Source organism: Rhinolophus sinicus, chromosome 1, assembly GCF_057876585.1.
Source record: "Rhinolophus sinicus isolate RSI-liver-muscle chromosome 1, RSI-T2T, whole genome shotgun sequence".
NCBI classification, from domain to species: Eukaryota; Metazoa; Chordata; class Mammalia; order Chiroptera; family Rhinolophidae; genus Rhinolophus; species Rhinolophus sinicus.
Window position 1 is genome coordinate 9,114,804 of NC_142501.1, and position 15,458 is coordinate 9,130,261.

The 15,458-nt window shown below is 59.4% G+C and overlaps 2 protein-coding genes across 17 annotated transcripts in view; one reads left to right on the forward strand and one right to left on the reverse strand.

Annotated features, from left to right (window-relative positions):
• MRTFA (myocardin related transcription factor A) overlaps positions 1-5,214 on the forward strand; it is a 176,782-nt gene extending 171,568 nt beyond the window's left edge. For 3 of the 10 annotated variants that reach the window (XM_074326439.2, XM_019734454.3, XM_019734459.3), the window contains 3 exons: positions 230-391; positions 670-730; positions 3,833-4,482. In XM_074326439.2, the coding sequence (XP_074182540.2) occupies positions 230-391; positions 670-730; positions 3,833-4,347 (738 nt within the window). In that variant the 3' untranslated portion in view covers positions 4,348-4,482. Of the gene's footprint in view, positions 1-229; positions 392-669; positions 731-3,066; positions 3,184-3,832 lie in introns of all 10 variants that reach the window. The other 7 variants (XM_074326442.2, XM_074326447.2, XM_074326445.2 and 4 more) reach the window with 4 other exon arrangements.
• Positions 5,215-5,363: 149 nt separating this feature from the next.
• Positions 5,364-15,458, reverse strand: part of SGSM3 (small G protein signaling modulator 3) — a 30,291-nt gene continuing 20,196 nt past the window's right edge. Inside the window, exons 2-22 of one of the 7 annotated variants that reach the window (XM_074326449.2) lie at positions 14,457-14,576; positions 13,890-13,975; positions 13,361-13,427; positions 11,451-11,641; positions 11,257-11,364; positions 10,587-10,730; positions 10,131-10,326; positions 9,708-9,853; positions 9,254-9,478; positions 8,891-8,945; positions 8,556-8,683; positions 8,292-8,447; positions 7,984-8,038; positions 7,797-7,846; positions 7,504-7,656; positions 7,286-7,356; positions 7,124-7,172; positions 6,963-7,048; positions 6,165-6,287; positions 6,017-6,077; positions 5,364-5,826 (exon numbers count right to left, since the gene is read on the reverse strand). In XM_074326449.2, coding sequence (XP_074182550.1) covers positions 5,746-5,826; positions 6,017-6,077; positions 6,165-6,287; positions 6,963-7,048; positions 7,124-7,172; positions 7,286-7,356; positions 7,504-7,656; positions 7,797-7,846; positions 7,984-8,038; positions 8,292-8,447; positions 8,556-8,683; positions 8,891-8,945; positions 9,254-9,478; positions 9,708-9,853; positions 10,131-10,326; positions 10,587-10,730; positions 11,257-11,364; positions 11,451-11,641; positions 13,361-13,427; positions 13,890-13,975; positions 14,457-14,463 — 2,238 coding nt within the window. In that variant the 5' untranslated portion in view covers positions 14,464-14,576 and the 3' untranslated portion in view covers positions 5,364-5,745. Of the gene's footprint in view, positions 5,827-6,016; positions 6,078-6,164; positions 6,288-6,962; positions 7,049-7,123; positions 7,173-7,285; positions 7,357-7,503; positions 7,657-7,796; positions 7,847-7,983; positions 8,039-8,291; positions 8,448-8,555; positions 8,684-8,890; positions 8,946-9,253; positions 9,479-9,707; positions 9,854-10,130; positions 10,327-10,586; positions 10,731-11,256; positions 11,365-11,450; positions 11,642-13,360; positions 13,428-13,889; positions 13,976-14,456; positions 14,690-15,458 lie in introns of those variants that run through there. The other 6 variants (XM_074326452.2, XM_074326448.2, XM_074326450.2 and 3 more) reach the window with 6 other exon arrangements.

Sequence of the window (15,458 nt, forward strand, 5' to 3'; positions counted from 1 at the left end):
TTGTGGCACATCCCAGGCAGCCAGGCACCCCAGCCTACCTCACCCCTGCAGAGTTGGAGGTTAGGGCCTCCCCTGCCTGTGCCCCTTCTCCCCCAGTGGCTTCCATGAAGGTGCCCGGAAGCCAGTGCAGCTGCAGAGTTGTCCTGGCCGAGGAGGTGGGCGCCTCCCGCCGTGTGCCCCTCGGCTGCTTCCTCATGCCAACCACTGCCTCTCTCCGCTCTCCTGCCAGCCCTTGTCCCAGCCCGGTTCTCCAGCCCCTGGCCCACCAGCCCAGATGGACCTGGAGCACCCGCCACAGCCCCTCTTTGGGACCCCTGCTCCTCTGCTGAAGAAGGAGCCACCTGGCTATGAGGAAGCTATGACCCAGCAGCCCAGACAGCAGGTGAAGAAGGTAGACTGAGGCCTGGCCGGGGTGGGCGCTGCCCGGCTGCTGGGCTGGGCTCCTGCAGTGCTGAGTGCAGCTGGAGGCTAGCGGTGGGCAGGAGCCAGTGTTGGGGGGCCCAGAAGCCGGGGGGCGTGGGCCGGCCTGCGCAGGCATCCAGGGCCTGGCCCGACCCAGTGGGCTTGAGCCCCGGGCGCCTGAGCACTGGCCAGGGGGCCAGCTCGGGGGCGGACGCTGGGGGCCTGTTGTTGAGCTTCACCTTTTTTTCCCCCCTTTTTGTTCCACAGGAAAATGGTTCCTCGAGCCAACAGATGGATGACCTGTTTGACATTCTTATTCAGAGTGGAGGTAAAGCCCGGACCCCTGAGCCGCCTCCCTAACTCCCTTCATTCTCTATAGGTGGTTTCCTGCCCGTGGGGGGTAGGTCTGTTGGGTTTGCTTTGGTTATTGAACACTTAATGGGCGATAGTCCTTGTACTTCAGACACAGCAACGGCTGAGACGCACCCCACCTCCAGGGCCTGGGCAAGAACAACGGGGAGGGGGGGGGAGCTGGGGAGTTGTGGGGCCTCAACACACGTTCGCTTTACCAACACCCACTGCCTGGGTGGCAAGCACTGTCCCCGCAGCCCAGGACATGGCAGTGAGCCCAACAGTGAATGCCTTTGCTGGGAGATGAAGGACAAACTAAGGAAATGTCATGTTAGAGGGTACACTACGGAAAGTCGGGAAGGGAAGGGTCTTGGGTGCCCAGGGGATGGTCAGGTCGGCCTGGATGAGCAGGTGCCGCCGTCAGTTCAGGCAGGGCATGAGTGCCATGCAGGGTGGACGGGCTTTGACTGGGTAACACCAGAGCCCACCGCACAGCTTTGAGGAAGGGCACGACCAGGGAGACCATGGTAGAGACCCAGGCTGGGGGCCGGAGCCTGGGAGGTGGCCGCCAGGTGGGGAAGTCGGGAGTTGGTGAATTGGGAGTGCCAGCTTGATTTCCCTCGGGTTAGGCATGTGGCAAGGGCAGGCGGGCAGCTGAGGATGACTCCAGGGGTCTCAGCCTGAGTTGCCAGGAGGGAGCTCCCAGGGAAGGTGGGGGGCGCATAGGTGCAGTGCCAGTTGGGCTTAGATATGTCCCGAGACAGGAGGAGCCATGCAGACGGCCCAGGTGAGGGCGGGGCGAGGGCAGGAGGTGGCTGTTGGTGTCTCGATCGGCTTTCAGAGCCATGTGGCTGGGTGAGCAGACGAGCCATGGGCTGAGGGGCAAGTCCTGAAGCAACGGGCTGCTGATGGCAGCCAGGGACTATGGGTGGCCGTCAGTGACCTCAGCCAGGGTGCTGCGTGGGACTGTGGCAAGTTCCTGCGGAAGTGTGTTGAAGGTCAGGGGCAGCGGGAGACAGCAGGTCTGTAGAGCTCTCTGCAGAGGGCTTCCTGCAAAGGGAGCAAAGAAAGGGCAGCATGTTTGCGTGCCAGTGGGACGACCGGGTGGTGAGCGGAGTGGAGCACGGCAGGAGGGCTGCGCTACAGTGGGGAGCATGGGGACGTCACTGGTGGCAGCTGCAGGAAGGCAGAGTGTGGGAGCTCTGCTGTCTCCATGGCTTTGCCTGCCAGGAGGTGGGAAGAAGCGAGGCACAGCCAGAGCAAGAGCTCAGCCATGGAATGGCTCACTTGAAAACGGTGAGTTTTATCTCCGTTTTTAAAAGAGCTCAGTAGCTGACGTGACTCTGAGGTCACTGTTCTGATCTTAGGGAGATGCCCCGGGGGCTGGGGGCTGCAGTGGACCTGAGGTGCATATCTGACAAGGGCGGGGGGCACTGAGGCTGCTGGGCTGGGCAGGGCACTGCTCCCAGGCAGATGGAAAGGCTGGTGCCCAGCTCAGCAGAGGCCTGGCGGTGAGCGGCCTGGCGGTGAGCGGCGGGAGTTGTGGTGTCCAGACAGGAAGTGAAAGTGGGAGGGGTGAGGCTGCCCGGGAAAGAGATTGTGCAAGAGCAGAGAGGGAGCCGGCCTGGAGCATTAGCAGTGGGCAGATGGCAGAGAAGGGGGCTGGCGGTGCTGCTTGCACCCAAAGGTACGCTGAGGAGTGGCCATGGAGGTGGCAAGGATGTCAGAAGGGCATTTGGATTGGGCGGTTGCGGCCAGCAGGATCCTCACTGGTGGCAGTTGGGCAGGTTGACAGGCCGGCGCGGAGGGTGCTGGTCATTTGGTGAGAGAGGCATGTCCAGCTGGGACGGGGAGACTGGGAGGGTGGACAGGACCTAGAGTGTCAGGGAACAAGCCTGGTTTCTGCATAGTTTCTTAAATTGTGGTAAAATATACATAAAACCTGCCATTCTGACCACTTTTAAAAGTACGGTCCAGTGGCGTGAAGTACATTCATTGTGTAACCATCACCACCCTCCGTCTCCAGAGCACCACCATCCTGCACTGACACTCGTTTACCCACACGCAGCCCTCCCAGCTGCCCTTCCGTCCCGGTAACTTTTGTTCTCCTCTACTTGCTGTCGCCTTGGTTTTGACTGCTCTGGGGACCTCACGCAGGTGGAGTCACACAGTATTTGTCCTTTTGTTTCTGGCTTATTTCACCAGCATATTGCCCTCAGGGTTTACCCACGTCGTAGCAGGTGCCAGCGTTTCCTTCTGTGTGTGGCTGTTTCATTGCTTGGGTGGACCACCCTGTGGGTCCTTCATCCACAGGTGGACACTGGTGTTCCCACCTCTTGGCTGCTGTGCACATGGGGGGCCAAGCATCTGTTCGAGTCCCTGCTTTCACTTCTGGGTCAACACCCAGAAATGGCATTGGTGGGTCAGAAGGCCATTTTCTGCTTAACTTTTTGCGGGACTACAACTGTTTCCTACAGCAGCTGCCTCATTTTCATTCGCACCAGCCATGCACAGGGGTTCCAGTTTCTCTCTATCATGCCAACACTTGTTTTCTTCAGTTTTTAAAAATAATAGCCATCCTACTGGGTGCGAAGTGGTTTTGATTTACATTTCCCGGATGACTAACAGGGTTGAGCATCTTTTCATGTGCTTATACCACCAGTAGGCCAGTCGTGCATCTTCTGTAGAAATGTCCGAGTCCTTTGCCCATTTTCAGTTGGGTTTGTTGAGTTGTAGTTCGTTATTCTGGGCATGAATCACTCATCAGGATATAAGATTTGCACATACTTTCAGCGATTCCTTTTCACTTTCTTGATAGTGTTCTTCATGCCCAAAAGTTTTAATTTTTTATGTATTCAATTTGTTTTTTTCTTCTGTTGCCTGTGCTTTTGGTGTTGTAACCAAGAAATCATTACCAAATTCAATTGTCAGGAAGATTTTCCCCATTTTCTTCTAAGTGTTTTGTAGTTTTAGCTCCTAAATTTAGATGTTTGACCCATTTTAAGTTTTAAACATGGTGTCCTATTCAGGTCCTATTCATGCCTGGTTTCTGACATCCATTCACTTTCTTGATTGGCAGAAATTTCAGCAGATTTCAAGGAGCCACCATCCCTGGCAGGGAAAGAGAAGCCCCCCACGACAGCAGCCTGCGGGTCGCCCCTGGCCTCCCAGTCCCCACCTGCTGCCGAACTCCCCCAGGCCGCCCCGCCTCCATCAGGCTCGCCCGCCCTCCCTGGGCGCCTGGAGGACTTCCTGGAGAGCAGCACAGGCCTCCCCCTGCTGACCGGCGGACACGAGGGGCCAGAGCCCCTCTCCCTCATCGACGACCTCCACAGCCAGATGCTGAGCAGCTCGGCCATCCTGGACCACCCCCCCTCACCCATGGACACCTCGGAATTGCACTTTGCCCCTGAGCCCAGCAGCATGGGCCTGGACCTGGCTGACGGCCACCTGGACAGCATGGACTGGCTGGAGCTGTCGTCAGGCGGCCCCGTGCTCAGCCTGGCCCCACTCAGCACCACGGGCCCCAGCCTCTTCTCCACGGACTTCCTCGATGGCCATGACTTACAGCTACACTGGGATTCCTGCTTGTAGCTCTCAGCTTTACTGGGGACGGACGCGCTGGACATGGGAGAGCCTCGGGAACTCTCGGGAGCTCGGCTCTCCTGCCTGATCCAGCCTCTGTGTGGCCGCGAGTCCTGACAATCACAGGTCCTGCTTTCCCTCCCTGGCTCACTGAGAGACGCTGCCGAGCAGCAGCTCTTGGGTCCCACCCTGGGGTCTGGGAGACCTGGAAAGGCCAGGGGCATCCTAGTTGACCTCCTTTTGTGAGGTCGGAGTGCCGTCGGGCTGCTGTTTGCTCAGGCAGGTGAAGCCCCTTCCTTCTCGTCCCTGGGAAGGAAGAAAGAGCTGGGCCTCTACCTCCCCCATTCCCCGTGATGCCAACTCCAGGGTCCCTGGGAAGGGGAGGGGGCTCCCTGCCATTTTAGTGTCTTGGTGGAGTGTGACCATTTAGTGGTTGGTGGCAAACGTTTTCTGTACAGGTGTATATACCTCTATATTATATATCGCCATACATATATATACATATATTTTTTGGGGGGTGGGAGGTGGATGCAGTCCCCTCCCATTCTACTGTGCACATGCAGAAGGGCCTGGAGACCACCGCTCCCGGAGCCCCACCCACCACGTGTGTTTGACATGTAGACACCCTGTCACAGCCTGTCCCCCACCTGTCCTGCTCCTTATCAGTGCCACGAGGGTCGAGGTGGTCTTGGCCACCCGCCCACATTCCGTCCTGCTGCCTCACTGCAGCCACCACAGCCCTGAGACAGGAGGGGGCCTGGCCTCCCTTCGGGCTGTCACTTCATTCATAGGGGGTTGGGGATGGAGTCACCAAAAGCAGTGCTGGGGCAGAGGTGGGGCAGCTGTGTGAACTTTTTAAAATAAAAACAAAAACACGGGCCTGTTAGTCCATATTGATCAAGCTGCAGAAGGGGGCGGGGGTGTACGGCTGGGCATTGTGGCCTCTGGGGGCCACACCATAACCCACCTTCCCGGCCTGGCCATCCGTTCCAGAAAGGAGAGAACCTTGGACCAAAGACAGGAGGTACTTGCTCAAAGAATTTATTTACAAGTCAGAGAGGCCAAGGGGCCTTCAGCCACCCTAGCCCCTTCCTGAACAAAAGCTGCCAGGACCCCAGGGCTCTCCACGTCCTCACGAGGTTTCTGGTCAGTACAAAGAGTGAAGTTGGGGCCCCTGTAAAGAGCCTGGGAGGAACAGACTGAGCCGGGCCCCCACTTTCTGTTCCTGCCACCCACTGCCCTCAGTGACGCTCTGGGTGGTGTCCCTGATCTCCCTACCATGGTCCCGGGCCACCTGAGAGCCCCATTCCAAAGTGGGCTGGTGCTGCTCTTGCTTCAGGAAGGAGCTGCTCTGGTAGCCGATGGGTTGGGGAAGGCCCGGGTGTGACAGGGCCCCTGGAGGACGTGTCACCCATCTATGTCCCAGCTGAAAAGGTGGTGCTTCACCAGCATGTCCTGGACACCCTCTTTCAGGGGCTTCTTCTCCTCCTGCACAGGGACAGCCCACCATTGTCACAGGCTGCGCAGCAGGGGGTGCTGGGGCCAGAGTGGTTCAGACAGGCGATGCCAGCACTCAGGGTTCCCCTCAGCCACCAGGAAGTATATGGACGGAAGTGCCACCACAGCCCCTTAGGAGGAAGGCAGGTTACAGGGCCGAGGACCAACCCCAAACACCTACCTCTCTCTTGGCAGGAAGTTCCCAGTCCTGGGAGAGGCTGAAGGCAAAGCAGCAGAGGACACTGGGGAGCGTGGGGTGGGGGGATGTCAGTCGCCCTGCAGTTGGCTCTGCCCACCCCCACCCAGGGCCACCTGGGCAGAGTCCTCACCGGAGCTCACACTTGATCTGAACCCAGCCGGGGCTGCGCAGGAAGGACCAGGGCTGGTACCACTTCTCCACGGTCGGCAGGCTGGAGCACAGCACCTCCAGCCACAGGTGTAGGACCTGCTCACTGGGGACGGGGGAGGAGTGGGCCATCCACGGCCCTCTGAGGACCACGGGCCGCCCAGTCCCTTTCCCTCCACTGCGAGGCCCCGCAGCCCCTCACTCCAGCTGCTCCGCACCAGGAGACACGCTCAGGGGCCCATTGTCCCCATGGCCCCCTCCCCAGTCCTGTCACAGCTCTTCTTTCTGCACCTGAGAGAGCGACCGCCTCCTCCCAGGCACAGGGGCCTCAGACCTACTGCTCAGTCCAGGAGTGAAGCTCATACCGACCTGCTGGGCCCACGTTCCGAGCTAGTCTTACGGACACTTGTCCTTTGCAAACCACTCCTCCTCCCACTCCAGGGCGCAGCAGCCTGGAGGCCACCCCTCTTCCAGGTGGCAAATCAGAAACATCTCCTTCATCCAGGCTGGAGCCTCACAAATGGCCGAACCCCTCCCTAGTTTGCTGTGGTGACCTCATTTCTGGTCACCTTACTAAAATGCTTCCTCAAGCACCTCCTCTGGCCACAAAGCAGCTGGTCTTGGACTGGACGAAGGCCTTTGGGAGTCACCCTCGCCAGCTTCCATTTGTCCACCTCCTGGGGGGCCCAGCTTACATGCCCCCGCTCCCCCAACAGGGCCCAGCCCAGGCTTCCGCTCATCAGACCGGACTGTCACACCCACAGCGGGCGCACTCACTCACTTGAGCCCCACACAGATGAGGGAGCGGAGCTTGACGTCCATTTGCGCATGTGCGGCATCATGTGTCACGTTCACGGACTGCACAGCCTGGGAGGGCACAGGTGTCACTCAGGTGCCCCCAGCTGCCAGTCAGGACGTGGCCCCGCCCATGGCCCCACCTACCCGGTAGAGCAGCTCCTCTGGGGTCAGAACTTTGCCATCTTCGTCCAACCTGGAGTAGGGGGGTGAAGCTGCCAGTGCTGCCTGGGGTGCAGGCTTGGGCTGCTCCCTCGCCCCAGAGGCTGCCAGGACACCCTGCCAGCGCAGGGGACAGGGCCCGGTTACCTGTACGTCTTACACAGCACCAGGCGCGAATACACTGAGTCGAAGTCTCTCTCCACCTCCCGGCCCGCTGCCTGGGGACAGGGAGAGTGTCAGGGCTGAGGGGATGCTAGGTCAAAGCCACAGGGCTCAGCTAAGCACATCACCACCTCACGAGCTGCTGCCACCAGCTCCGCAGAGCCCAGGGACGGTGAGGGACATGGGTCCAGCCACTGACTTACCTCCTCAATAAACAGCCAGGGGTGGCAGGCGCCCCCAAGTAGGGATGGCTTCTTCAGTCCGTGTTCAAACAGGGCTTTGAGGGCTGGGCAGAGGGTCCCTCGCACGAGGTCCGTGACCCCCTCCGTCACAGCATCGTCCCCCGCAACGGAGTACTGAGGTGGGGGATGGAGTGTGAGAGGCCCGCGCCCGCCTGCCCGTCCTCAGAGCCACAAGCCCAAGGCGCTCAGGACGGGCCGAGCGCGCAGGCCGCGCCGGGTGGAGGCAGCAGCAGCTCCCAGCGGCTCCCTCTCACCTCTTTGCTCCGTTCATCCAGGACTTCCACGAACTTGGCTGGGAACCAGCCTGCGGGAGAAGAGGGTCCTGTGAGGAGCCTGGTGTCCGCACACTTTCCCCCAGTTCAGTTCCCGGCGGAAGAGGGAGCAGGGGGGTGCAACTTCACTGCCCAGCCCCCCGCCCCCAGCTGGACACCAAGGCCTCACCTCTCAGGCCATTCAGCTCCCCCACCCAGCAGTGCTCGTCCTTCTGAGAAATGATCTGCAGAGGAAACGAGTAGGAGGAAGCAGAGCCTTGGTTGCCAGCCCAGTGCCCCCCACACCGTTGGGTTCCGTCCTCGGCCAGGCCCATGCAAAATCACAGGGCCAATGCCTAGGTGCGGCTGGGTCACTTGGCCACAGACTCGGCCAGCGGGTGGCAGGGCCAATGGCACAGGTTGCCAGCAGCCACCTGCCTTTGAGCGCCCCGCTCCCGGGTCAGGTACGTGCGGATATCCGAGCCCCGCCCCACGTACCGTAATGATGTCATTCTTGCGGAAGCCCAGCTCATCGTCATCGTGTCGCTCAAAGTCCAGCAGCGCCTTAGCCCGGCGCCTATGGCTCCGCGAGCAAGCCACGTAGTTCTCGTGGTCCCGCTGGTGGCTCTCCATGCTGTAGTCAGGGGTCAGCTCCTGCCGGAGTGGCAGACAGGCCGCCGCGGGGGCGGGGCCTCAGAGCGGGGCGGGGAAGGCCAGGCCCCACCGCAGGCCTCTGGGTGCAGGTGGGAGCCTGCAACTTACCACACTGCAGTTTTTGGGGTCTGTGCACTGGAAATGGCGTGCCACACGCAGGATGGCTTCCCGGAGGTCGGCCACCAGCTCCGTCTGCTTGATGTTCTTGGCCTTGAGTGCCTCCAGGTCGTCCACACCTGGGAGGGCCAGAGACTTACATGGCAGCCACGGTCCCTGCCCGGTGCCCTCCCCAACTTGGGAAGCTCCGAGTCCACCTGGGCTGTGAGGACCGACTTCCCGTTCTGCACCGGCCCCCACCCCCACTCCAAGAGCTGAGACCTGCTGGGCGGGGAAGAGCCGCTGAGCTGGCCCCAGCGCCCAGCGGCCTGCAGCCCACTTCTCACCGAAGAGCAGGGAGGTGATGCCAGACTTTCTCCGTTGGGTCCTGCGACGAACCACCTATAGACACAGGAGCGGGTCAGCGGCAGGATGGCACCCAGTGCCCAGCCAATTGGCGGGCATCTCGGCACCAGAGGAAGGGAATAGAGTCCTCCCGTGGGGCGGCCCAGGGTGTCCACTCGTGCTACCTCATGAGAAATGGCCTCTGAGGGTCATTTCAAAGCTGGTCTGTCCTATACCCACACGGGGCATGTCACTCCACAGCTGTGACCCCCTGGGCTGAGCTCGGGAGGGGGCAGCAGAGTGGGGCTTCCTTAAGGGACCCTCACGCTGTAGGTAAGGCAGGACCTCCTCCCTCACGGACCCACCTGAGAGAGGTTGGTGGTGGCACCGGTCCCCAGGAGCTGGCCCTGGTCTGCAATGAGGTAGGCCAGGTGCTTGCGGCGCTGGGTCTCCACGGCCACGTCAGTGAGGGAGCCAGCCAGCCGCATGGCCTCCCCCAGCAGCAGCTCCGCGTCCTCCATCTGCGAGGGTATGTCTGACAGTGTGTTGAAGATGGAGGCTGAGTTCTCGGACTGGATCAGCTCTTCCTCCTGGGCCGCACGTGCGCGGGGAAGGACAGGGAGTCACTGGCCGGCATCAGGCCCACGAGCTGACGGCCATCACCATCCCCAGGCACGTGTGACTTCCTTGGATGCTGAGCTGAGCACAAGGAGCCCCGACCCCACCCAGGGATCTCAGGAGGGGCCACTGGGTCCCCGGAGGAGGGTGCCGGGAAGCTGCGTGTGGCTCACGGGGCTCCAAGTCGGGGGGTGACAGCACCTTAAGGCGAAGCATGCCCAGCGTGGTCTGGAAGAGCACCCGGGAGCCGTCGTAGAAGAGCAGGTCCCAGAGACGCAGCAGCAGCCTGACAGGAACCACGCTGGCAAAGGCCGTGAGGAACCAGTGCAGCGTGATCAGGGACAGCTCTGCGGACAGACCGGGCACATGAGCTGCGGGGCAGCTGGACGGTATCCCCCCAGAAGCAGCAAGAGGCCCGTCCTGCTCCAAGGGGATGGAGGGGACGAGACGGGACAGCAGACGAGAGAGGAGGAGACTTGCTGTGTCCCCGTCACAGGAGCTCCTCTCTCTCCCCGGGGACAGCCAGCTGCCCCGTCACCCTGGCTGCCAGGAGGCCCCAGGTCTGCAGTACCTGCGTCCGTCCCAGGCCCCCCGGCCCCAGAGAAGAGGGAGGGTGGCCCTTACCAATGTCGTGCTCCTGGAGCAGCTTGTCCAAGCGAGGCAGGTACTGGACGATGAGGTGGCGCAGGACCCGCTGGTCAGTCTGCACGCCCAGCAGCGTGGTGCTGAAGTAGGAGGCAGGCAACAGGTCCTCGATGATGGCGCACATCATCCAGAAGGCGTCCTCCTCCTCCAGGAACAGCAGGAGGCAGGCGGCCACCTGGCCAGGAAAGGGGCACAAGGGGCCTCGACCCAGGTCTCCACACGGATGAGAAAAAGCGCCCGCTCCGAGGGTCGCATCATAGAGGGTCACGCAGGCCTTCTTCAGGGAGGAACCAGTATTTGGCAGCCCCAGCCCCCCTTGGGGACCCCGCCTTCAAGCCGCTTCCTGTCCTGCTGCCGCGGATGGTGAGACAGTTGGCCCTGGGGCCTGCAGACCGCCCCCAGGCCCCCGTGCCCCCCGCCCCCGGCTGTGCTCACCATGCCCGTGCCCTGGCAGTAGCCGATCTCCGGGTAGAGCCAGGCCAGCGCGCGCAGCGCCCTGCGCAGCCGCGGGACCCCGGTGCTGTTCTCGTTGGCGAAGCAGGCGTTGCTGGGCATGGTGCGCAGCAGGTCCTTCTCGATCTGCCGGCAGCCGCCCGCCCAGGCCCGGTGAGCCGCGGCCGCAGGCCACACTGCCACCGAGCGCCCCGGGGGAGGCTGCCCCCCCCACCCCCCCCCACTGCTCCCCCAGGAATGGGGGTGCCTTGCGCTCCTCCCTTCAGGATTACAGCCCAGCTAGTGTGTAGCTGATGCCACCAGATCCATCCAGGGAACTTACAAAAATAAAGCAACAGATTTCCTGGGCCTTGGGCTGGAACTACAGAATGAGAATCTCTGGAATGCGGCCTGGAAATCTGTCTAAAATCTCCAGGCGATCCTAATGGGCACTGATTGGTGGTCTTTTTGACAATTCTCCCTGCTGCCTACAGAGCACCCAGGAGGGAGCCAGACGCTCCAGGTGCACATTTGTGGGTGAAAGGACTGCCCGGGCGCCTTGCAGCTGCCGTGCTCTCCCAGGCCACCCCTGCCAAGGAGAGACCCACAAGGGGGCTCGGGTAACCCCGGGCAGCCTGCGGTCCCCGCGGGCGGCTGTGCCACCAGGCCTCACCTGTTTGGCAGCAGTGGTGTCGTCGTTGGAGCTGTTCCTCACGATCTCCCGGTAGGACAGCTCGGAACTTCTCTTCTTCTGCAGGGCCCCCGACAGCCGCATCCACAGCTGAGGGCAGGAGCCCACAGGTGCTCAGCCGCTGGTGGCACCTGAGCCCTCGGTCGCCCTCTGCAGGTCCCCCCTCCCAGCCTCACCTGTGGCCTCATGCTGTGGGGGATGCCGGCCAGCACCAGGGAGCGCAGCTTGTCCGAGCGGGGCAGGGACACGGCGATCTTGTCCCAGGTGAGGTCGCCCACGTCGTGGTTATGGGTGAACTCCAGGTGCGCCTGCCACCGCAGCCGCTGTGGAGGGTCCTCCATCAGGGACACAGCCGGGTCCGCACCACCTGCCAGGGGAGTGCCCAGCGACCAGGAGGCCAAGGGAGGAAGGAAAACGGCTCCTCACTGCACAGTCTCCAAAGCAGAGGGCCCTGGGCTTCTGGGCCAGAGCCCAGATTCTCCACTGGAATCCAGAGCCACCGTTCCCATGGCTCCAGCAGCACCGAGACCAGCAAACGCAAGCTCTTCACTCTCTCCCCAAACCTACCCCTCCGAGGTCTCTCACAGCAAACCCACAAACCCGCCGCCATTCTCCACATGCTCAGGCCTAAACCTTGGAACCACCTGTGGCTTCTGTGCTTCTACCCCAGGCTCAAGCCATCAGCAAATACTACTGGCTTGGCCCGCAGCGCACGGGCAGAACCTCACCACTCAACCCCCTCCACGTGCTGCCCTCGTCCCAGCCATGGCCTTTCTTCTGCATGCCCGCCACCACCTTCTCGCTGGCCTCTCTCCCGCACAGCAGTGCCCTTCTGAGACAGTCAGATCACGTCACTCTGCTCGGAGTCCTCTAGGGCCACCCCCTCCGCCCACCTCACTCAGACACGGAGAAGGCTCCGTGCCCCCCCACCCCAGCCCCCCGTCCTTACCACCCACCTGTTCCCCACCAAATCCACTCCCACCCCAGGGCCTCTGTACTTATTGTTCCCCTTCCTCCGCTATGCTCACTGCCTCCCTCCTAGGCTCTTCAAATGTCTCCCCCTCGGAGAAGCCTTCCTTTCCACCATACTAGAAAGTTCCCTGTGTTCCTGTCAGGCCCAGCTTTGACTTCCAAATACCCGCCTGCGAACTAGAGAACCAGGAAAACTTAGGTCAGAGCTGGGGCTGTGAGCGACCTGAATGGAGACGAGCGGTTGAAGCCACTTAAAACCGAGTCCCGAGTGTGTCCTGCTGACAGGCCGCCCTGTGCTCTGCCAGACGGCTTTCCCGACAGCCCGCTCAGGAACCAACAAGTGGATTTATAATAGAAAACAATGCAAATGGCCTAGAGGCTCACAGAAGAAGTGCTTATAAAAATATGATGAATCTACTATAATGGGATATTATGTAGCCACTGAAAAATATGCTTTTAAAGAGGCCTTAACTGACAGAAAAATGATCATGGTATAATGTTAAGAGATACAAGAACAATATAAAAACATGTATATGATATAATCTTAGTTATGAAAAGTATACACAGATACACACAGAGCCAGAAACAGAATACACTAAAATGTCAGCTGTTATCTTCAAGTTGTGGGATTACAGGTTAATTTGTTTTCATCTTTATACTTTTCTGTATCTTTCAACTTCTCTATACTGCACATCTTTTATTATATGAAGAGCAATAAAATTAATCTAAAAAGCCCTGGGTCTCCATTATGGTTGACTCTTGAATAATGCCGGGGTTGGGGGTGCCACCTGCCCTCGCAGTCAGTCAGATCTGCGTAGAACGTAAGTCGGCTCTCTGCACACAGACAGCCAGCCGCTAGCTGACCTTGAACAACTTGGATTTGAACTGCCCAGGTCAACTGAATTGCGTGGGTCAACTGAAAAAACTCCGCACGTGAGTGGACTCGCACAGCTCAAACCCGTGTTGTTCAAGGGTCAGCCGTACTTATAACCACATCACCCTCAGATACAGAAGCATCCAGAGCCAGAGGTGGCAGCTGCATAACGAGCGTCACTGCAGCTGGAGTCCTCCCCCAAAGTCACCACAATATGACACACAAGGACTTCAATCGTACCTTCCTTGTCCACCCGGAAACCGAACTCATCATAGTAGAACTCTGCTTGCTCCACTGACTCTTCCTTCTAGAAACAGGATTTGGGAGAGTCATGTAGCCTCCCCGTCGGGGACCACAAGTTCTGGAAGATGCCACTGCCCCTGCTGCCTGCTGAAATCCCACCCAGCCACCAAGCCTCAGACCAAAGGCCGCCCTTCTCTGAAGTCTCTGTGGCCACCATTCAGAGACAGGGGGCCACTACCTTCTTGAATTCTCCCAGCCAGCATTTTCCTGGTTCTCCTCAGAGGTCAAAAATAATAAGATCAAGGCAAGAAACATGTTTTATGCATTTCTGTCCCCATAAAACTGAGCACATGGTGCCATAATACTTTTACTCCGACCTAACGACTGATTCCGAGGACGTGGCACTAGGCGGCCACCTGACCCGGTGTGAATACGGTGGTGCGGCCACCCACTCCCGGGATGGCAGGTCCCCTCTGGTGCCACAACTTGGGAGCACAGCCCCTGGGCCTGGCTGTACCTGCCGTACCTGCGTGTACTTGGCCAGGAGCTCCTGGGGCCACATGCTCGGAGTCAGGGCTGAGAAGGGACCACAGGCAGAAGGCACGTGGCTTCCTAGGAAAACCAGGAACAGGAGACAAAGAAAATGCAGAGCTTTCAGGGGGAAATTCAAGTTAGGATATCCACCCCCACCCCCAGGAGACAAGGGACTGCACCGTCTGACGTGGGATGGGTAGGGGAGAGAGGGAAACCCAGAAACGTGAGACTTTCTGGAGAAAGAAAAGGAAAAAAAAAGCAGCATGGTACGAACAACCAAACGTTATCTCTGGGCCTCTTCCCCAGCTAAGGTGGGGACGCACAGCTGGAAGGAGGTTAGAGGACAGAGTCAGGACAACTACAGAGCTGAGGGGAGAGCAGTGACTCTCCCAGACGCCCGGCAGAGGACTTCCTCCTTCCTCTACCTGTCACCTGCTGCTCTGTGACCCTCAAAGGTACAGGAAAGACAGACACACCTGCCTCCTCCCCACGGGGCGGGGCCTCGCTTCATTCTGTAGATGCCTCCCCCCATTTCCAAGCCCAGGCCCCTGCCTCCCACCTGACATTGTGCGGAGAGACGAGGCGAGTCCTCTGCAGACCCAAACTCAGAGGTTGCCCTATCCTAGTGTCTCAGAGCAGGGAGGCTCCTCCGGCGTCATCTGGTCCAGAAACATCTGCCCTGGTGGGAAAGCAGAGGGGAGAGTCCTTCCAAAGCAGCCCCTCCTGGGAGTTTGCTCCACCCTCCACTCCGATGTGATGGCCCAGAGGTCGTGGGGACGCCAGTCCTGGCCACTGTTCGACAAAGGAAGGAGAAGTCACACTTAAAAGAACAATTCATCTGAGAGAGGACACCCTGAAGAAGCTACAAAACTTATGTTCTCAACAGCCCTGTGAGCCATGGGGAGGTCAGCTGAGTCCCCATAGTATTAAGGAAGGAGAGAATCACACATACAGACTTCCTGATGCCCTGTGCTCAGGCAAATGTTTGTGTTTTTTTTTTTGTTTTGTTTTTTTTTTAAAAAGCCCAGGGGCAGCCGGATGGCTCAGTTGGTTAGAGCGCGAGCTCTCAACCACAAGGTTGCTGGTTCAATTCCCGCATGGGATGGTGGGCTGCGCCCCCTATAACTAAAGATTGAAAATGGCAACTGGACTTGGAGCTGAGCTGCGCCCTCCACAACTACATTGAAGGACAGCGACTTGGAGCTGATGGGCCCCGGAAACACACTGTTCCCCAATAAAAAAAAGAAAAACAAAAAACCCAGCCACCAGCATAACAGTAAGTAGACTTCCCTGAGCCAGAATCTGAGGAATCCTTTAAGATAGAAGACAACTTGGCTTCTGCGTCAACACCTGCGCTCACCCGGACACTGACATCCCACTTCCTCCAACAGGCTGCTCAGCCCTACAGCCGGAAACGAGGAATCCCAATCTAATTCAAATTTCTCCTGTCGCTGTTTAAACCCCTGCCTGCCTCCCGTTTTTGTCCTCTTAAAAAGTAAGGACTCAACAATAAGAAGACAAATAGCCAATTTAAAAAACGTGCAAAAGATCTGAACGTAGT